We start from the raw sequence: 22,604 nt of genomic DNA, 5'->3' as shown, positions 1-22,604 counted from the left end.
AGTGGATTCTGAAGGTGCCAACCCTGTCCTGACACGGCCACCTCTCTCTGAGTAGTTCTTCACTCATAGTGGCACTGTATGTCACAGCGGGGTTCCCAACAGGGTCTGGCAGTTACCCCCATAGGCTACCCAGGATGCTAGGGTGGGTCAGGGAGCACCAAGGGAAGAGGGGGGCAAGAGGCCACAGGCAGAGGGAGGCCCCTGCTGAAACCTTGCACCCACCCTCTCATATATTCCTTTCCCCATTCATTCATTCATACGTAGGCGCAGTCACTCATTCTGCCGTGTGCAGGGGCCCTTCAGTGCAGCAGGGCCCAGGATACACTCAGGAGCAGGAGAGCGCAGCGGCTCCCTGCCTTGGGGACATCCCTCCTGTGTGTGTGTATGGTGGGGGGCTGATGACCCAGGAGACACCCTGGGGAGTCAAGTAACAGCAACTGTGGCTGTTGGAGGTGGTCAGAGAAGGCTACTGGGGGAAGGGGCAAATAGAGACATGCAGGGGGTGAAGAAAGGAACCCTCCCTGCTGTCTGGGGATGAAAAGTTGGGCACAGATAAACCGGCCAAGCTGTGGCACTTCTTGGTGTGTGCTGAGAGAAAGCCCGCACCCTGCCCTGATGGCCGAGTACCTGCTGAGCTGGGGGAAGGCAGCCCGGGTACTGTCAGCAGGTGAGCGAGGGACATGTGGCACACACAAGGGCAGTCGTAGAACATTGATGTCACTTGCCCGAAAATGGATAGAACTGGAGTCTCTCATGCCAAGTGAGACAGGAAGTCAAGTACTGTAGGTTTCCTTCATATGAGCAGCGGGGGAGGGGTGTCAACAGGAAGGAGAGACGTACATGAGGAGAGGGAAGATTTTAGAGACCAGGGAGAAGGAAGGGAGTAAAGGGGGTGAAAATGAGGTGGGCTACAGGGGTGTGCCGCTGGGCCTCCGTGAGACCCATTGCCCAATGGGATTGATGTGTGCTGAGAAAATCTTTAAAGGAATAACGCTGAATGGGAGAGAGCGCCAGAGCAGACTCCAGACATGGAACATCAGGGTTTGTGAAGTCACGGTCCAATCCTACAGTGAAATACCAGGCAGCCATTGAAAATGTTCACAAGGCTGGAGTGGGCTACATAGTGGTCCAAGGTCTCTGGCAAGCCCAAGGGCCTGAGTTCAATCCCCAGTTCCACCAAATAAATAAATAAAGAACAAAACAAAATTTAAAAAAAAAAAAACAACAAAAAACCCCAAATGGTGTAGTGGTCCAAGGCCAGCCTGAACTGCATGGCAAGGCCTTGCTTCACATAGCGAAAAATTAAAACTCATCAGTGAGCACTGTAATTTGTAATTAGTAGAAAGAAGGAAAACTCCTTCCCCATGGGGTTGGCTGCTTGGGATGAATTTTGAGCTGGGCCCCAACACGCTGGATCTCTACTCTTTCATTTTTTTTTTTCCAAACTAGAAAACTAGTCATTGAAATAATAAAGTGATTCTATATGGAGGGTTTAAAAAAAAAAAAAAACTTCAGGCCCTAGAAAGCATGTAAGTGAAAGTCCCACAAAATTCCAGGTGCACCTGTGGTGGCCGCACCCAGCTGGCTCAGGTGATAAGGGGCTGCCAAGGAGGGCTGCCTCTCTGTCCTTCCGTCCTTCCGTCTGTCCCTCCTCTCTTTGCCCTCCCTGCCAGGCCTGCTGCTGAAGGAAGGTCACCTACCTAATCCAAGAGCCACACTCTTTCATGTCTGCTGGCCTGCACCGGGGTTGCTGCAGCCTTGGGGGCGACTTAGTAAAGAGTGCCCCGGGGGCAAGGCTGGCAGGGCAGGCCCAGGGATAAAACCCCTGGCCCCTGTGCCTGCTTGCAGATGCTTTAATCTGCTGAGCTATTTGGCTGGCCTTTTAAGTAAGACTTTGTGAATGAAACTTTCTTAGACTGTTCTAGTAGGATTATATCTCTTTTTCTTTATATTTCTATAATAGTTCTCTTCAATGTTCTTGTTCTTTGAATCACTTGGATCTTATCTTCCACTAGTTTATAAGCTCTGTGAGTAAATATTTATTTTTGTTTTACACAGACTGTCTGGCATAGTTCCTTAAGTATATTCTTTTTTTCCATAATTTTATTGATAAATAGCAATGAGACAGTTTCAAATCAAATTGGTAGGACAGTTTCAATAATTAACACATTGCAGAGGCTGGGGAGATGGCTCAGTGGAATAAGCACTTCCTTGGCAAGCACAAGGGCCTGAGTTCAATCCCTGGTTCCGCTGAAAAAGAAAAGAAAAAAAAAAAAAATGGGCTGGAGAGATGGCTCAGTGGTCTAAAGCACCTACTTAGAACAAACTAAGCTAAGCAAAACACAGGGACCATGGTTCAATCCCCCAGCACCACATGCCCGCCAGCTCCGCCCCCTGGTGGGCTGAGCTGGCCACACACAAAAAATAAATGAATAATTTAAAAAATAATAATAATAATTAACACATTACATACATTCTTCCTAGTGGTTAATTGCTGTACAAGATGTGGATCCTATTTACAAACACCATTAGAACAAATCACTCTATTCATTAAGAGAATGTAACTATATATCTATCCTAACCACTTTGAATACACAGATACAAAATGGGCATTCATCTGTATACCCTTTTTTTTGTTAAGTTGCGTTATTTGAATATTATAGGTGTGTAAACACAGCAAAATATTCTAAAAGAGTCCAGTAGCCCATAATAGTATTGGGTCTTCCGCTTCACTGGCAATTTCAGAAATTGTTGACCTGAGTCCCCTACAGCTCAACATAACAGCATGACTTGACTTCTTCTACTTCGTTTTTATACTTTTCTGCTGGATGGTTAAGACCAAGGTGAAGCAGGACCTATGCAACAAGAGTTGTAGCTTTGGGGTCTGAGAAGGTCAGTGAAATCCCCACAGGATTTATCCTGAGATCCTGTACCTCAGATTGTAGAACCTTTGTCAGTGAGACTGGGTGTGGCAAAGGGTGCCTGTAATCCCAGCTCTTGGGAGGCTGTAAACAGGTGGATCACTACGAGTTCAATCTAGTAGTGAGACCCTGAACACCCTTCCCTAAAATTTAAAAAAAAAGTAAGGTCTTACTTAAATTTGGACCTCAAAAAATAAAGTATGTTCAATCAATACCAAATATTTGAAGGTAACTATAGCAGTCACTACCTATCTACTTCACAGGTCAGGAAACTGAGGGCTAAAGAGGCTAGGAGGGCTTTCCCACGCAAGGCCACACAACTGGCAAATGTCAAGTGAGACCTGAACCCAGGTTTTCTGACTGTCAAGTCCAATACTTCCTCACTGTCACCCCATAAAAAGTATTTTACTTTCAGGCAGGAGGACAGACATTATTTCAGGATAATGATACCAAAAAAAAGTCTATACATTCCTGTTTTATAAACCTGGCTTTCTCTCGTAAACCATATGAAAATAAATGTTCTTATGCTCTAAAGAAAAAAAGAGTGCCTGTGAGGAATGTGGGCCCCTCGCATCAGGAATGCCCTCCCCTCTAATTGGGTTCCAGAACAATCAGCAGAGTCAGGCCCTGAGCAGGGAGGATGCTGAGCCTGCCTGCAGCTGCACGCCTGTGGCTGAGTCTGGCTGGGTCACCCTTCTCTAGAGGGACAGGAAGCAACTCTGGCTCGGCATAGCTAATTCCATTGGTCCAGGGGCACCCCAAGGATGCGCTGACCACCTGTTGTCCTCTGGCAGAAGCTCCCAGCCCCAGCTGTCTGCACAGCCCAGGTGGAAAGCATCGCTTCATGCTGCTCAGAGCAGGTTTCTTTGAGCTAAAGGGCTCTCCACAGGGCCCTGAATAAACACCATTGTCTGGACTTTGGTTATCTTGAGGGAGGGAAGCACCACTCATGCCTTCTAGTACTTTCCATGGATGCCAGTCTGACGCCTGTTCCTCAGATGAGGGCCCGCGGTGCCAGAACCAGTGTGAACAAGACTAGTGAGCGGGGCCCTGGGCTGCAGCCTGCCTTCTGAGCCGTGCAGAGCTGTTTCTCTGTGCTGGGGTGGAGCAGGGAGGGACAGGTCTGTGTTCATTGTTCATTTCCTGCAGCATATTTTGAACACCTGCCTCGGTGCCAGCCAGTGAACTGGGTGCTGGGCAGGACGCGTGGGTGACACCCCTGGACCCTGCATTCTGGAGCTTACAGTTTAGCAGGAAGAGACACACATAGTAGTATGTGGGCCTGAAGGACAGCATGCCAGGAGAGAGGACAGGGAAGGTGGACTTGGCGAAGCAGGGAGGCGGGGAGGCCTTGGTTAGGATTTATGGCTACGTCCCTCCAAAGCCTCCAGCACTTACAGTGGGGCCCTGGGGAGGTGCATGTGTGGTGCTCACAGTAGATCAGTGCACTGATGTGCTTATAGATAAATGTGCTTTGGAGGGTGAAGTCCAGAGGAGGGTCAGCGGGGGCGTGGCCCACACGGATCTGTCTCCCTCCCACCCCACAGATCTCTGTGTGTGCCCTGACCTGTTTCTCCTCTAACACACCACACTGCCCTGACTCTGCTGAGTGGTGCTTCCCTGTGCCGGGGCTCGTGGATTGTGCGGACTGAAACCTCTACTGGCTCTGAGCCAGAGTGAACCTTTAGCCAGGCATGGTGGCACGCACATGTAATCACAGCCCTCCGAGGCTGAGGCAGGAGGCTCACTGCAGGTTCAAGCCCAACTTGTACTACAGAGGAGTTCGGGGCCACCTGAATTCGAGGTTTTGAGGCGAAACCTTGTCCCAGAAAGACAAACCAAACAACAAACAAAAAAATCTTTCGCCTTAGAGTTGCGGGTGTCAGATGTCAGATGTCAGGAACAGGAAAGTAGCTATAAGACAGCCTCTTTGGGAAGTCACACTTATACCGGCATGTAAGGGACAAGCGACAGATCAAGAGGAAGAGTGCCCGGGGCATCTCTGGGAATCTTTCACAGTCCTGCCAGGGTGGAAACCAGCTTTTCTAGAACTCCTGACCTGTTTGCTCTATTTGTCTGATTTTTGTTTTTTACTGGGGTTGGAACTCATGAAGCTGTATCTCCAACCCGTTTTGTGTTTTATTTTAAGTTACCAAGACTGGACTTGAACTTACAACCTCCCTGCCTCAGCCTCCCTCGCAGCTAGCTAGCTTGTGCCACCGGGCCCTGCACGCCGACTCCTTGACATGGGTGCTGCCAGTGCTAAGGGTCCATCGCTTTTTCTTTATGTCAAGGTGGCTTCCTTTGAGAATCTGCCCAAGGCAAAGAATCCTTTCCCAAGAACGCGTACCTGGTTAGACTCGTTTTGTGTGTATTGTGTTCAATCAAATTTTATTGGCACATTTTAGATACACAGAATGATCCCATTCAAAGGAAAGAAGCCTTTCCCAGGGACGCGTAGCTGGGGCAGTGTGCTGCTGGGAGCTCACTAGGGACAAAGGGGGATCTAGAAGGCACTGAGCTTGACCGAGTGGAGGGGGAAGTCAGACACTGCGTATCTGACTTTGGGGGCTTCCAACTGCCCCAGGAGGGTAGCCTTGTCCAGCCAAAGGTCCCTAGGCGGAGGAGGCTGATTCCCAGCAGCTGTGGCCTACCGGACGCCTGCAGGCTGTGATTTGTGTTTGTTTCTGGTCTTTAGCCAGAAGTTAGAGCCTGTGCTTAGGAGAAATACCCAAGGGGCCAGTGACCATGCGGGGGCTGCTGGAGTTGGAGCTCTGTTAGGGGAGCCTCAGCCCCACGACAGCTGCCACTGCTGACAAAAGAGCTGGCCACATGACACCACGTGGGGCTGCAAAGCCCTCTGAGGCTCCCCACTGCCCTCACAGCTATTCCAGCTGGCACCCCACCTCTCAGAGCTACTTTCTTAAAAGAGCCACACCCCAGCTGCCTGGCTGTTCCAGCCACAAGAGATGCCACAGTGGACTCGTGTGGCCTTGTGGGCACCATTTCTCCTGCAGAGCATCCTTCCCTAAATTCTTAGATGGCCTTCCCTAATTTGGTTCTCTAGGAGAGCGAGGAAGGGTTGAAGAGAGGGCAAGGGGATGGGGGAAAAAAACAAGTCACATTATGCACAGGTACAAATTCTCTATGATCAATGTCATCAATTATACACATCTAAAGTGTACCAATAGAATCTGATGGGGAACCCGGGGAGATAGCTCAGTGGTACAGCACCTGCCTGGCAAGCTTGAAGTCCTGAGTTCGATTTCCGGTTTTTAAAAAAAAGCAAAGTGATTTATGCAAGGTCTGAGCACCTTCTGTGAGCAAATCTCTGGAGTTCTAAAGATAACTGCATCCTGTCTCCAGGGGACCAGCCAGAGAAGGGGTCACAGTGTGAAACCTTAACGTGAGTGCCCTCGCGGAAGACAGGGCCTCCTGCATGCATGCACGTCCGCACTGGCCCTCGAGGCCTGTCACTGCCTGTCACCACCCGGAGCTGTAGTCGCCTCAGGCCCAGTGCCTGCTCTCGCTGACCTGGAGGGCTGTGTCATTTCTGTATAAGCTTTTTATTGAGAGATAATCACTCACATCCCATAAAGTCCACGTTTTAAAAGCGTATAATTCCTCTATTGAAATATTCACAAATGTACAGCCATCTCCATTATCTAATTCCAGAATAGTTTCGTCACTCTGGAAACACACAGCCAGATCCCCAGTAGCAGCTGTCTCCCGTCGACTCTGTCCCCTAACCTCTGGCCACCACTGACCTGCTTTCTGTTTGTATGGGCTGACAGACCTGGCCATTCCACAGGAATGGAATGATGGTGACACTAGGTGGCCTCTTTGGGACCATTCTCACTCAGCACATTTCCGAGGCCCCTCCCTGTGTGACGCATGTGGTGTTCCTTTGTGTAGGTTATTGTTTTCAGTCATTCGTTCATTGCCGGGTGTTCAGGCCGTTTCCTGCTGTGCCTGTTGTGCAGGCGGCTGCTGCTGCTGCGGCTGTTCAGGTGCAAGCTTTTGCATGGGATGTGCCACCCTTTCTCTTAGGGCTGCGCTGAGGGTTAGAGTTGCAGGCTCATGTGGTTACCCTCAGTTGAGCATTTTGAGGGCTGTTAGACTCTCCCACAGGGACTGCACCATGGATAAGAGAGTCCGTGTTTGCTCACCTCCTCACCAACACTTCTGTTTTGTGACAGGGTCTCACTGTAGTTCAGGCTGGGCTTAAACTCACTGTGTAGCCCAGGCTGGCCTCCAACTCATGGCAATCCTCCTGCCTCAGCCTCCAGAGTGCTGGGATCACAGGTGTGCACTGTCACTTCTGGTTGTCCTTTTTAATTTTTTATTTGTTTAATTTTATTTATTTATTTATTTATTTATTTATTTTTTGGCAGAACCCAGGGTTGAACTCAGGCCCTTGTGCTTGCCAAGCAAGCGCTTATTCTACTGAGCTATCTCCCAGCCCCTCTCCTTTTTAGATTAGGTTGTTTCTCTTTATATATATGCTGAAATGTAAAAGAGTTTTTTGTATATTCTAGGTGCAGTTTTTTAGGCACACATGATTTTCAAATATTTCCCATTGTGTGACTTGTGTTTCCACCTTTTTTTGGGGGGGGGGGTGAGCTAGGGATCAAACTCAGGACCTAGTGCTTGCCAGGCAGGGGCTTTTGCCACCGAGCTATGTCCCCAGCCTTTCTTCATGGTATCTTTTATTTTTTTTTAATTTTATTTATTTATTTATTTATTTGTGTGTGTGTGTGTGTGTGTGTGTGTGTGTGTGTGTGTGTGGCCAGCTCAGCCCACCAGGGGGCGGGGCTGGCTGGCATGTGGTGCTGGGGGATTGAACCGCGGTCCCTGTGCTTTGCTAAGCTTGTTCTAAGTAGGTGCTTTAGACCACTGAGCCATCTCACCAGCTCCATGGTATCTTTTAAAGCACAGACATTTTTGATGTTGAAATCCAACTTCCATGGGGCTTTTCCTTTTTCATGTTCTGATATCATTTACAAGAAACCATTGCCTAATTTAAGGTCAAAAAGATGTAGTCCTGGGCCAGCCAAATAGCTCAGCAGATTAAAGTGCCTGCAAGGGGCTGGTGAGATGGCTCAGTGGTCTAAAGCACCTACTTAGAACAAGCTAAGCAAAGCACAGGGACCCCGGTTCAATCCCCCAGCACCACATGCCAGCCAGCCCCGCCCCCTGGTGGGCTGAGCTGGCCACACACACACACACAAATAACAATAAATAAATAAGAACAAATCATTAAAGTGCCTGCAAGCAGGCACAGGGGCCAGGGGTTCAATCCCCAAGCCTGCTATGCTGGCCCCGCCCCCGAGCATGCTGAGATGATGAATAAGACTGGGCGTGGGGCGCACACCTGTCCTCCCAGCTCTTGGGAGGTTGTAAACAGACAGATCACTACAGTCCAGTCTATTAGTGAGATGCTGAACACCATGTAGACACTTCCCAAAATATAAGAGAGAAAAAAAAAGATGTAGTCCTCTTGCCTTTACCATTTTGCCCTACATTTAGATCTGTTTTTTTTTTTTTTAAGTAGAACAGTTTCAATAATTAATACATTGCATGTTTTTGTCTTAGTGGTTATTCATGGTACAAGATGCAGACATGCTATCCTGTCCACAAACACTAGTAGAACAAATCTTTCTATTCATTGAATTAAGAGAATGCAGCTGTACATCTATCCTATTTTGAATAAACAGACACAAATGGTTGTTCATTTGTATACCCCTTTTTTTGTTTAGTTTTGTCAGAGAAGGGTATTCCATTGTCATTTAAATATAGGTACGTGAATTCAGCAAAATATTCCAATACAGTCCAGTAGTCCATAATAGTAGTGGGCTTTCCATAAGACTGGCAATGTCAGAAGTTGTTGACTTGAGCATTTCACAGCTCAACATACTAATGTTGCTTTACTTTTCATACTTCGTTTTTATACTTTTCTGCTGGATGGTTAAGACCAGCATAAAGCAAGATCTATATAACAAGTAATGTAACTTTGGATCTGACAAGGTCAGTCAACTCCCCCCAGGATTTATCCTGAAACCCTGTACCACACTTTATAGATCCTTAGTCGTTGTCAGCCATGTGGATGAGTCACGGCCATTGCTTGACCAATTTGCTCTCTGTGAAAGTCTGAGAGAATGTTTTCTCTCCATGTGGCTCTCCTTAGGCACACTCTACACCATCGATCACTTTCCTCCGTGGCCCCGTAATCTCCTTTTAGATCTGTCATAGTCCAGATGTTTGCCTAGTGCCTAGAATGATGCCTGATGTGACAGCCATCAAGGTAGCTCGGTGGACTAAAGCGCCTGCTTAGGAGACCTTAGACAAGCGCAGGGACCAGAGGCCATGGTTCAGTCGCTGGCACCACACAATGCACCAGTCCTGCCCCGAGGGCAGGTTGAGCCAGCCGCAGTCTGGTCGTGGTGGTGCAAGCCTGTAATCCCAGCGCTGGGGAGGCTGAAAACAGGAGGATCACTGAGTCTGAGCTGCACAGTGAGACCCTGCAACAACCAAATACATTAAAAAAAAAAAAAAAGTGCCTGATGTCCATAACAGAATAAATTGAATGACAAATAAATGACAAGTAAATGAATGAACAGACACCTCCTTCTCATCCTACTCTGTGGCTAGTGTAGCTAATAGTTGAGTTTTAAAAGCTGCATGTCAGGCTGGGGATGTAGCTGGGTGGTAGAGCTCTTATGGCCATGTGTGAGGCCTGAGTTCCATCCCCAGCACTACAGAAAGGGGATTGTGGGGGCCGGGGACGTGGTTGGGGGCTGGGGACGTGGCTCAGTAAGATAAGCGCTTCACTGGCAAATGCAAGGATCTGAGTTCAATCCCTGGTTCCGCAAAAAAAAAAGAAAAAAAAGAAAAAAAGAAGAAAAGAAAAGAAAGGGGATTGCGCCCCAAAGAGGGTCAGTTGTCTATTCTGATAGCACCACCCCCACCCCCACCCCCACCCCCGTGGAAGCTGCTGGTGGTGAGCTCTTTTTTTTTTTTTTTTTGGTGGAACCAGGGATTGAACTCAGGCCATTGTGCTTGCCAGGGAAGCGCTTATTCCACTGAGCCATCTCCCCGGCCCTGTGGTGAGCTCTTGTGGCTCTTTGTCTCCCACCTTTCTGATATTTTCCTTTAGTTTTGCTTCTGTTTAGTTTCCCTGTTTAAGAAAATCTGGCTAAAATTTTTTTTTAAGCAGAAGCTGCGTAGATATATAAGCAGAATTGTTCCTGTCATAAAAATTTTGTTCTGATATTTTGGGGGCTGATCTTTCTTGTGTCCGATGTATAAAATTCAGATGAGGTAGCAACATATAAATCACAAGATGTTTACGCTTAGTTGCCTCTTGGGTTGGTTGGTCTGGCTGGAACTTCTGTGTGCAGGCAGAAAGACCGTGGAACGTCAACAGTTAGGGAGTTCAAGCGAAGCGCCCTTGGTAGTTCCTTGTACCATCATTTCAGCAATATTTTTAAGATTTTCAAAAAATTGTCACTCACCAGGCATGGTAGCAAATACCTGTAATCCCAGCGTTCAGGAGGCAGAGGCAGGAGAATCACTACAAGTTTGAGAACAGCCTAGACTACAAAGTGAGTTCAAGACCAGCCTGAGCTGCTTGGTGAAATCTTGTCTCAAAAAACAGAACAACAACAACAAAAACTGTCATTCAGGTCAGGAATATAGCATATCGGCACAGTGCCTACCTGGTAAGTGCAAGATCCTGAGTTCGATTCCCAGTACATAAAAAAAAAATCCTGTCAGTCATGTTCCAACACACAGAGGGCGTTAGCTATGGCTTGAAAGGTTACTGTCTGTGTGCTACATTTTTTTCCCAGTACTTGGTATTAAACCTCACACCTAAATAGGCAAGTGTTCTCCACAAGCTACTACCCTAGCCCTTGTTTTTTGTTTTTTTTTTATTTTTTTTGAGATAGGGTCTCGCTGTGTAGCGCAAACTGGCCTTGAGCTCCCTATGTAACCCAGGCTGGCCTCAGACTTGCAGTGATCCTCCTGCCTCATTCTCCCGAGTGCTGGGATTACAGCTGTGCGTCACCACAGCACAGTCCTTCTGACTTCTTATTGAGACAGAATCTTGCTGAGTTCCCCAGCGAAGCTTCACTTTGCTGTCACTCCTGCCCCGGCCTCCTAAAGGCTGCGCTTACGTGCCTGTGTACCCCCTGAGCCCAGCCATGCACTAGTGTCCTGCATGCATTTTTCATGTAGCTGAGGAGGAAACAAGGGAAGGCAGGTGACCGAGATCTCAGGACCGGGCTGAGCATCGGAACAAGAAGCCTACTTGGTCTCGGCCTCCAGGCTTTGTGTGGTGGATATATCTCACATCACAAGCCTTCCCCAGGGAGTGCCTGACTTCCTGTCCCTCTGGTCATCACAGAGCTGGGCTTGGGGAAGGCAGATGGGAGACAGCCCAGGAGTTTCAAGAACAGAGGGGGCCTGCTGCTTGCCTGAGACTTGAAGTAGGACCACGGGTGAGGAGGGAACCCCTCTGCCCCCACTAGTCTGCAGCAGACCCTAAGGCCTCAGTGTCCTGGGGCATCTGAGACTCTCCCGAGGCATCCCTAACCCCCTTCTGCCTTGCCTGTCCCCCAGGAGCTGAAGTTGCCTGCCTTCCGAGCCCACTCCCCACTCCTGAAGAGCCGCCGGTTCTTCGTGGACATCCTGACTCTGCTGAGCAGCCACTGCCAGCTGTGCCCTGCAGCCCGGCACCTGGCTGTCTACCTGCTGGACCACTTCATGGACCGCTACAACATCCCGGCCTCCAAGCAGCTCTACGCTGTGGCCGTCTCCTGCCTCCTACTCGCCAGTAAGTGCAAGCCCGTCCCTCCCTCCGCACCCGTGCCCTTTCTGCTGCCACGGCAACAAGGCTTTCAGAGGGCCCTGCACATCCATGTTCATCCTTGGCTTGGTGTGAGCTCTATTGATAACCACCAGCATTTTTAGCATCTGGAATGCAACAGACTAAGTGGCAAGGATTTTAGCAACTTGATCAGAATAAATGCACACCGTGGGCCCTAGGAAACAAATGCTTTCAGTGCCCCATCTTAGCAAGGCCCAGAGAATTTAAGAAACTTGCTGCAAGCTTGGCATGATGGTGCACATCAGTAATCCCAGTGCTCTGGGAGGCCAAGCAGGAGGATTGCAAGTTCAAGCCCAGCATGGACAACTTAGACTTTGTCTCAAAATAAAGGCTAAGGATATGTCCCAGTGCAAAGCTTCAGTCCAGTCCTCAGTGCAAGGAAAGAAAGAAAGAAGAAGGAAGGAAGGAAGGAAGGAAGGAAGGAAGGAAGGAAGGAAGGAAGGAAGGAAGGAAAAAGAAGGAAGAAAGGGGAAGGAAAGGAAGGAAGGAAAGAGAAGCAGGGACGGGGAAGAGAGAGAAAAGGGAGAGAGGGTAGAAGAAAGAAAGAAGGGAGTTAGTTGCTGTGGGCTGCCCAGCTAATACAATGCAGACAAGATTTGCCACAGGCACTGCAGGCTGCCGGAGCTGTCCTCTGGACTCCTGCTGCTTGGAGCACTGGGAGGGAGCCCTAGCAATCAGTGTTCTGAGATGTGGTTAGGAATATGACTGGTTAATTTGGCCCTAAGCAGGACCCATTATGTAGTCACAAGGCCTGACACAGCCCTCTTGGGGTCTGCACCTCACAGAGGGGCCTTGCTGAGGGCACGGCCTGGCGGAGGCCAGCTGCCCGCCTTGGCAGGATCACTGTTCAGCATGCTCCTGTTTGGACCCTGAGCACACAAGGCTGCACACCACCGTGCCATTTAAAACCCTGCTGAGCATCTCAGGATAAAGGCAGACCCACACGTTCTCGCCTCTCCGACCCTGTGCCTTTCTCCTCTTTACCCTCTGGGCTCCAGCCCCACTGGCGGAGCCCCTTCTTGCCCAGAGCCCTTTCCTGCCCAGAGCTTTGCATGAGCTGTTCCTCTGCATGGTGGCTTCTTGTTGCTTTTGGCCTGTAAACCTGGTGCAATGTCTCTGTGGCCTGCAAGCTGGAACCTTCCCACCCTACCCTTGATGGGTCATGATTCTAACCTACAGACCTGGGTGTCATGGGCTTGGAACAATAAGCACCCACCGCTGCCACTAGCCTGTGAGTTTCAGAGAGAGAAAGGAGGTTGGCACTTAGTAAGACCCTGTAAAAGCAACTGTGCAATCAAGGCAATATGCGCAGCTAAGGTTCCTTTAGGACTTGGCTCTGTACCTCTCGATTGCCCTTACTATGGAATAGAAGGCCCCAGAGGCCCCGGGCTCTGAGGAGCCAGCTGCGGTGAGGACATTTCTTGGCACCTAGCATTATTTCCATCAGTTCTTTCACTCTTATTGTCATGGTCCTGTTGCACTGCATGTCCGGGCTGGTGGCACCCAGGTTCTGCTGTCACTCTGCTCCTGGTCATAAATCCCCACCAATACCCAGCTGGAGAAGCAGAGCTCTGGAACTGTCTGAGTCTCCCTCATTTCACCTGAACCTCCGCCCTGCTCTTGGTTGTAATCTCCGCAACTGCTGTGGCTTGCGCTCCCACTGCCTGTGATGTTTCTCTGCCTCTCTCTGTCTCGGGCCAGCCGTTATTTCCTGTGTTTTGCCTGGGACTTGGGCCCACTGGGAATGCAGCCTGGGTGCCACTTAAAGCCCCAAATGAGTATGCACCCCTGTCCACCTTCAGGGGGCTCGCAGGGCTTGCCAGACATCAGTGAGGACAGCACAGGCGTCACATTTCAGATGGCGCTGGGGAAATGTGCGCCCAGCCTCTGGCCTGCTGCTGTCTGTGATCTGTGGACCGCATCCAGGCTGCGGGGGCAGGGGCCTTGTATTCCCAGGGGCCGTGGCGGCTTTCCCCCAGCTTCTGTCTGGGGGCCGAGAACATGAGGCGACTCCTTTGTGCTGCTGCTGCCAAGCCGGAAGGCAGGGGCCTTCAGATGGGGAGCAGATGCCCCCACCCACATGTCTGCGGGCGCAGCCAGCCTCGGGGCCGCAGGGACGGATTTTCAGGACACCTGCCATATGCTCCGGAGGCCTGAGCAAAGAAAAGTTTCCATGACAGCCTGAAATCCTATTCATCCCTCCGCCCTCCTCCCTGGCCAACAGGCAGCCACGAGGGGTCACCTTTCCTTGGGACGTTGGCAGTCCTGGCTAATTTGGTCCCAAGTATTGCGAGATAAGAGCTAGGATTCTGGCCCACCTGTCAGTGCCCGGCTTTCCCGAGCTGCTTCCAGATCAGGGCTTTTGCAGAGGTGGATCCTTCTGAGCCCCTGACGGTTCCCCCTGCCCCTGTGACCCAGGAATCAGACAAGGGCCCCTGTCTGCAAGCCTGCAGGAGGTCAGAAGGCAGAGCTCTTAGGTCATTCCTCAGAGTATGCAGGACAAGACCTCTCCTTTGTGTCTGTAACCCAGCTAATCGCTTCTCCCACCTGAACGCAGGACAGAACTGCAGGCTGCAGGAGAGGTGCAGATGCGCAGCAGGCACAGGAAAACCACCCCATCCTTTAGTCTCCTGCATCACCCACGACTATTCTGTAGCTATTCTCGTTACTTAATGAAAGGATGGCTTGACCATGCGGAAGCCCCGGGAATGCCAGGCAAGCCAGCCTTGATGGTGAACCCTGACTGTCCACACCGAGGCCGCAGCTTCGGGACATGCTGGCTCCTCCCTGAGCAGGCATTTCCGGAGGCACGTTCAAGCCCAGCCTCTGCAGTCCTGCTCTCAGATGCCCATTTTGGACATTCAGAGAGGCCAGCTAGCATGTCCAAGGTCTCACTGCTTGGTGCTTTTTTTTTTTTTTTTTAAAGTGTGGTATAATTTGTACCATAATAAAAATAGCAGTGAGATAGCTCAGTGGCTTCAGTGCCTGCCTGGCAAGTGCATGGTCCTGAGTTCGATCCCTGGTACTTGGGGGGAGTGGGAGCCATTTTAAAGTATGCAGTGTGGGCTGGCAAGATAGCTCAGCATGGGGCTGGTGAGATGGCTCAGTGGTCTAAAGCACCTATGTAGAACAAGCTTAGCAAAGCACAAGGGACCGCGGTTCAATTCCCCAGCCCCACATGCCAGCCAGCCCCGCCCCCTGGTGGGTTGAGTGGGTTGAGCTGGACACACACACACACACACACACACACACACACGTGCAAATAAATAAATAAAATTAAAAAAAAAAAAAAGATAGCTCAGCAGACTAAGTGGCTGCTTAGGCAAGCGTAGGGACCACAGTTCGATCCCCAGCACCACATGCCACAGAGTCCAGGTGTAGTGGCATGCACCTGTAATCCCAGTGCTGGGGAGGCTGAAAGTAGGAAGATCACTATGAGTCTGCGCTGTGTAGTGAGACCCTGCAACAACCAAATAAATAAATAAATAAAGTATGCAGTGCAATGGCATTTTCTTAGTTCCAGAATGTTTTCATCAGCCTTAAAGGAACCTTGGGGCTTGTCCAACCGTTGTTTTCCATTCCTTCCCTTCCCTATCCCTGGCAACCACTAATTGGCTTTCCATCTGGGTGGATTTGCCTTTTCCGACTCCATCACAGAAAGGATCGAACAATGTGTGACCCTCGGGGTCCAGCTCCCTCCTCTTCCTGTGGTGTGATTGAAAGCTTCCCACAGTAGCGTGTGTCAGACCCATTCCTCGGAGAGCTGGCTCACACAGTTCTACACGGGGCCGTGCAGTCCTCTGTGGAGGGGCGTTTGGTTCGTGTGCCCCCTTTGCCTGTCATGAATAGTGCTCCTGTGACCCTGTGGGTGCCGGCTACATTTGAACACTTGCTTGTGTATGTTCAGGTATGCACTGGGGGATGACTTGCAGCTCCTTTTTTAACTGTGTTGAATGATTTGTGTTTTGCTTTGGCTTATTGACCGCTGAGCAGAGGTGACCGGACTGTTGAGTCTTTAGCCCTAGGGTAGGGACCACCCGGGGAAGCAGCATGCGCAGGCAAGGAAGTGAGAAAGACAGGAGTGGCCTTTTGCTCGGGTCCCATCTGGTACGTGTGAGGCCCCATCATTGTGCAAGAAGTATGAGCTACAGGCCGGTTGTGGTGCTGCATGCCTGCAATCCCAGTACTCAGGAGACAGGCAGGAGGAGCGCCATAAGTTCAAGGCCAGCCTAACTACAAAGCAAGACCCTGTCTCAAAAAACAAATAAATAAGTGGAGTATGAGATGTTTTTTTTGTTGTTGTTGTTTGTTTGTTTGTTTGTTTGTTTGTTTGTTTTAAAGCAATAGAAAAAATTACTGCCTCCACCTTCACAGTTCCCTCTGCACAGTTTGGCATGCACCTTGGTGGACAGATGCTCTTACATGTGTTTATCACTGAGAAAACCATTTTCATACTGGGGGGGTTTATATGCATGCTAATTGCCCGGTGAGCAGAACTGCCAGACACCTTCTTGCTCAATACCCCCCAGCCCCTGGCCCATCATACTTCCTCCCTGCTAACACGCAGTTTCTCTCTTTGTCGTTTCTGGCTCCAACTCCCTCCCTCGGAAAACGGGGCTTTTCACTGCCCAGTTGTTTTTCTCTGAACCTGAGGCTTTCAGTCTGAGAAGCAATGGAAAGTGGGGCTGACAGGTCCTTTTGCATCTGGGTGTAGCACCGTGATGTCCCAGATTTGTTTTTTTCTTTTTTCTTTTTTCTTTTTTTGGCAAAACCAGGAATTGAACTCAAGCCCTTGCACTTGCTAGGCAAGCGCTTATTCTACTGAGCCATTTCCCTGGCCCCAGTGTCCCTATTTTTAAGTGGTTTTTAATCGGTGAGGGGCCCCTCTGCTAAGAAAGGACCCCACTTCTGGGCCTGGAGCCTCTGCCGGCTGGGCTCTGTCAGCCCCGAGTAGGTCTGTGAGACTGCGCTGAGAGAACTTCTAGAAGCTCAGCTTCTGACCGTAGGTTTCCCAAACAGTGTGTTCACTTGTTAAGTGAGACCAGAGGGAGAAAGTCCAATCTGTTTCCCACCGCACTTCTACAGAGCTAACTTCTGGAAGCAGTTTCCGAGTCCTCCAGCACCGCTCTACTAGTGTTCTAGAGCTGCTCTGTGCATACACACAGTCAGTCCTTACTGTCCATAGATGCTGTGCTCACAAATCCACCTATTTGCTAAGCTTTTTTCTTCCTTTCTGGCAGTAGGAGCAGAATCCAGGGCCTTCCACATGCCAGGCAAGCGCCCTACCACCGAGCTCCACCCCTAGCACTTTGCAAAATGCCTTTAAGCCCCAAATCAGTGCTGGTATGTTTTAGTCCTTCCCAGACAGGTGACAAGTTCATGCTGTCCTGTGTGCGTATTCATTGCTGGCTCAGATGCAACAAGGCAGAGGGGCTTCTTGTTTTAGTCCTGCACTGTGAACGTGCTTGTGTGTGTGTGCGCGTGTGTGTGGGACACTTTGCTGATGCCTGGCTGTGTTCGGCGGCCCTAGGGCATGTGCTGAAGTGCTGCCTAGCGTTAGTCCTGTGCCCTGCGGGGAATGCATATGTGGGGTTGGAGAAGCTTTGCCCAGGGCCCCGCATGTAGTGCTTTTGTCTGTGTGTTCAATGTCAACAAATCAATGAGGTGGTACATTAAGCAGAAATACCAGAACAAAGTAAGGATTGCTGGATTGAGGAAATGTCGCCATCAGAGGCTTGAGGGATCCTAACCCCTTTCTTCCCCTTCAGTAATTTACTAATTCTCAAGGTGACTTTATTTTTTTTTAATTATTTATTTATTTTTATTTATTACATTTATTTATTGTGTGTGTGTGTGTGGCCAGCTCAGCCCACCAGGGGGCGGGGGCTGGCTGGCATGTGGTGCTGGGGGATCGAACCGCGGTCCCTGTGCTTTGCCAAGCTTGTTTCAAGTAGGTGCTTTAGACCACTGAGCCATCTCTCCAGCCCTCAAGGTGACTTTATAACCATGCCCAAGGAAAGTGGTCAGTGTGAGTCAACGTACCTAAGTGCTTTCACACAGAAGGGGCTTTCTTTGCGGTACTTTGAAGAGCATTTTCTCCAGCAGCCCACGTGGGCTTACTTCTTTTCTCCTTTTATTGATTGGAGATCCTTCGTTTTATAGATGCCGTCGTTTGTTTCCAACGATTCCACTGTTGATGGCCCTCTGCGTTGCCATCCGTTGTTTTTCCTGCCATGGACAGGGTGACAGCAGCTGTCTTTCTCCTTGCCCTTTTTTTTTTTTTTTTTGGAACCAGGGATTGAACTCAGGCCCTCGTGCTTGCCAGGGAAGCGCTTATTCCACTGAGCCATCTCCCAGCCCCTCTCCCTGCCCTTGCGTGCAGATGTGACTCTGCCTTTGGACCAAACTCCCCGAGGTGGACTTGTTTTCTTCAGAGCGCATGTTTGCAGGGTGGGGTGGGCAGTGCTCAGGGGCCTTGCATGGGTCTTCCCTCGAGTGGGAGCTGGCTGGATTGCATTTCTCTTAATTGGACTGAAGTTGGGGGAGCCTTTGGAACGGGTCCTCTCCACCTAAGCAGTAAATAGCCACAGTGAGCGTGCTTCTTCCTGCCTCTCGCCCTTGCTAGGGCCGGCCAGTTGCCCCGTTCCCCGTGGCCAGTGTGTGGTCCACATGCACAGACCGGAAGTAGTGTGTGGACCAATTGCTTTTTGGGCTTCTTACCCAGAAATCAATAGCCTCGCCTCTTACGCCAAATGTGGATGGCAGCTCCGGCCCTCCAGTGCTCCTGTGGGGTCTTGGGAGAGTAGGGAAGTCTTTCCCTCTCCCAGGAAACTACCTCCCCTCTGCCTGCTTCCTGGCTCCTCCCCTCTCAACCCTCCCTCCAGCCCCCCTGCACCCTGACCCCGGCTTTGATTTCTCCACAACTGCTGCATCTGCAAAATTACTTCTTTAACAGTGAAGTAGGGGCAGTGTGGGCTGATCCCAGCGGCGATTTTGCTGAAGATTTCTGGAAACTTGAAAGAAGTCCTAATCCCCTTGGTAGACAAGGGTGAACTAATGTGCTGCTTCCTGCCTGGGGAGCTAAGCCGAGCAGCTCCCCAAAGCTGGAATGCTTGAGATGCCTCCAGGGTTCCAGTGGTGGGGAGCAGAGGACAGGGGAGAGGTTTTTCCAGGGCAGAGCAGGAGATTTCCTGCCAAAGCTAAGCACAAATCTGCAGGGACACATGGCAGCCCCTGTGCGGGGATGATTTAGTAGTTTGGGTGGTTCACACGAGAATGGCTAGGAGGAGCGCTGACGATTCCTCCCTGCTGTGGAAAGCGTGTATGGATGGCTTAACATTGCAGGAGTCAGGGTACCTCTTACATTTGATGTTTTCACTTCATGTGACGCGCACCCCCCTAAAAGAGCTGCTCCATCTTCTAACCAGTGGCGCCTGGGTGGTAGCCACACAGCTTAGGCTGGGCTGGGAAGGGTGGGCCTCCCACGAGGGCCACACGAGTAAATCCAGCACGAGCACGCGACTTGCAGCACAGGAGCCACAGGACACGGTGGTTTTCCATTTCCTGTCCCCGTGCCTGCAGACTGTCAGGCTTTGAGCTATTCCCGGGAAGGGATTGTGTGTGAGCTGCCTGTCAGGCAGCCGGCTCTGCCAGAAACTCGGAAACTGTACAATTTGCCTCAGCAAGCCCTGTGCCCCGACCTGTTCGTTCAGGCATGGGACTCTGGGCTCTGAGTGAAGTTTACGGAGCAGAGTGGAGGATTTAAATGAGCACGCAGTGATCAGGAGCTCCTGACCCCACACGGGTAAATCATTAAAAAACAAAAACAGGGCCAGGGAGATAGCTCAGTAGAATAAGCACTTGTCTGGCAAACACAAGGTCCTGAGTTCAATCCCCACTACTGGAAAAAAAAAAAAAAAAGTTGGTTTAAACTCTGCTGTACTGGTGACACTGACTGCCTGGGGGAGACATGGTGAGTGGAAGGAATGTCTACAGCTCCTCTGCACAGAGATGCACCTCACGCATGCCATACATGTGTACATGTACCGTGTATGTGTCACATATGCATGTGTGCCTCTGTGACATGTGTGTACAATGCATATGTATCATACATGATATGTGTGCACATAGTGTGTGTGTGTGCATATGTATCATTTATGCATGTGTGTCATGTGTCATGTGTGTGTGCATGTGCTCACTCTGGGCCTGTGGTAGGTGGGTGAATGGTAGAACATAGAATAGGCCGAGGCCCCGCTCCAGTCACATGTGACCTGGAAACATCTGCAGGATGCAGTCTTTAGTCGGGAGGAGAGCAGGTTACTGGGAATGGGACTCAGGCCCTCACACTTGCCACGCGGGCACTTGCCACTGAACGACATCGCTGGCCCAGGATGCAGAATTGAACTGCGTTACCAGCTGCTCCAGGCACATGGACTGAACGTGCCAGTCGCCCTTCTGAGAACATCTGCGTGTCCTTGCCGAGGAGCACAGGCTGTGCACAGAACGGCAGCATGGGGCGTTGTCCCAGCACTCCTCTGATCTCTGTGCTGTCAGAGGCCTGGCCCTGTGAGCTGGCTGAACATTATGTATGCATTAACCAAGGACCCCTCAGGTGACGCTGTTTTCTGTAGCACATTTATATACCTTGCTAAGGCCAGGATTATACTGTACATCTTGTTACAGTTTGTGTCTAGTTGTCCCCCCAAGACCCCATGCAGTCATGGGGCAGGCTTCGAGAATGTTTCATTGATTTATAGTCCAGTGCTGGGATTCTGGGTGTGAGATCTCACTAGGGGTGACCCTGGTCCCCTCGACCTGTCGGTATGGTGCCTTGTTTCCATTAGATTTAAAACCAGCTTCAGATCCAGAGGACTTCTGCCTGCTGTTGCCTGCCTGAGGGCGAGATTACAGATTGTCCCTGTGTTTGGTCAGCTCACCTGGATTCACACTATTGCCTTCAACGAGTATGTATGTGTTGGCTCTCCCATGTCCTACATCTAAATTTTAACAAGTATTTCTGTCTAGACAGGAAAAGTCGTCTTTGTCGCCAACGCAGCGTGGTGTCTGGACTTCTTATAGGAAAGTCTGACCCCTCCCGACTTTGGGGCTGTTGTAAGGTAGCTGCATGCAGGGTGCTTTTGGGTCAGGCAGACCCTCGTTCTGGCTCCTTCTCGGCTGGTTCTGACTTGTGGTTCCCGTCGGGTAGCATTTTGCTTTCTGAGTAGTTTTCATTTCCTCAGTGGGAGAATGACATTTATTCCTTGTAGAAAATGAAAAGATAGAAAAAACACCCAGTCCCACATGCTGCACTGGCCCCGTCCCTGGGCGCGCTGAGCCAGCAACCGAGTCCAGGCATGGTAGCATACACCTGTAATCCCAGTGCTGGGGAGGCTGAAAACAAGAGGTTCCCTATGAGTCTGAGCTGCATAGTGAGACCCTGTACCAAATACATTAAAAGAAAGGATAGAAAAAACAAAGAATGAAGTAAAAGTCACTTGTAATTTTACAGTGTTTTCTCTCTGTAATCAGAATTTGGAGGTGAAGGGTAAATGTTAACCTCTGATGCAGTGGAACAGCTAATCTGATGAGGTGTTCATATGCCAGGTGGTGTTTTGAGTTTTTTACACATACTTACGCATTTAGCTTTCAGAACAGTCCCTTAGACTTACCTAGAAGTACTCAGCCAGGATGGGTGTGGGTGGTCCTGAGGACTCTCAGTGGCTGTGGCTGCCCCAGGGAGGGGTCTTTGCTTCTCAAGCCAGATGTGCATCTTGACCATGTCAGCACATTGGCCTCGGGACTGGCTTTCCTACCTCCTGAGCACAACAGCGTCCGCCGGGGTCGCCTCTCCTCTTCCTTCTGTCTGCCCCTACGAGAGGCTGGAGCAGAAGATCTAGGGTCCCTGGCATCCGCGCCTTCCATCTGCACTTCCTGCAGCCACAGCCCCAGAGCCCTGGGCCAGAGGCCACCCTGGGGCTCAGCGGTGAATGGTCCACACAGCAGGACCAGGATGTATAGGAACAGGCTCCACCCTGCCCCAGAAGGCACTGCCCTAGCCCTGGCCCCAGTGCCAGCTGTGCCTGTGACACATGCCTCGTGTCCCGTGGGCCCCGATTTGAGACAGTCACTGAAAATGATTTGGATCCCTTAAGAGCACATGATAACAGAATCAGGAATGGGCTGAGGCCAGCGTGTGAAATCAGCACACCAAGACAGGGATGTCCTCATAGTGAGAAAGGAAACCCAGGGTCTGGGGAGCTGGCTCAGTAGAATAAGCGCTTGCATGGCAAGTCCAAGGGCCTGGGTTCAATCCCCGATTCTGCCAAAAAAAGAGAAAGGAAACCCAGGTGCGACCCAGCTGGCTAAGTGCCACCTCTGACCCTGGAGCATTTCTGTAGCTTCCTGCTGAAGAACAGCTGCCCCCAATGTTACCTTGAACACTGCTTCCAGAATGGGACTCGGATTGACTCCACCTGTCAGAATATCCTTGCATCCATCCATGCAGGATTTATCCAGGCCTGCTGTAGGCCAGAGGCTGGAAATTTAGCCACAAACAAGACAGGAAGGAAAGAACACTTTTCCCTTGTCTCCTGGGGAAGGAAAGCAGCTCAGCTCAGCAGAATCCCAAATCCACCTTCATGCCAGGTGTGCCAGGTGAGGCTGATGCCCAGAAAGGGCTGGCATGGCCAGTCTCTTTCCCCAGGAAAGTCCTGGATCCAAAAGAAAAGTGTGCGGGCTGGAGAGATGGCTCAGTGGTCTAAAGCACCTACTTGAAACAAGCTTGGCAAAGCACA

The 22,604-nt window shown here is 50.4% G+C and overlaps 1 protein-coding gene across 1 annotated transcript in view; it reads left to right on the top strand.

The window, feature by feature from the left end:
* The window catches only part of Ccnjl (cyclin J like), a 50,201-nt gene that overhangs the window by 18,249 nt on the left and 9,348 nt on the right, over positions 1 to 22,604 (top strand). The window contains exon 3 of the mRNA XM_004629401.2: positions 11,544 to 11,757. Within this exon, the coding sequence (XP_004629458.1) occupies positions 11,544 to 11,757 (214 nt within the window). The remainder of the gene's footprint in view (positions 1 to 11,543; positions 11,758 to 22,604) is intronic.

Source organism: Octodon degus, unplaced genomic scaffold, assembly GCF_000260255.1.
Source record: "Octodon degus isolate 3935 unplaced genomic scaffold, OctDeg1.0 scaffold00029, whole genome shotgun sequence".
In the NCBI taxonomy this organism is placed as follows: domain Eukaryota; kingdom Metazoa; phylum Chordata; class Mammalia; order Rodentia; family Octodontidae; genus Octodon; species Octodon degus.
This window is presented reverse-complemented; position numbering and strand designations above follow the sequence as displayed.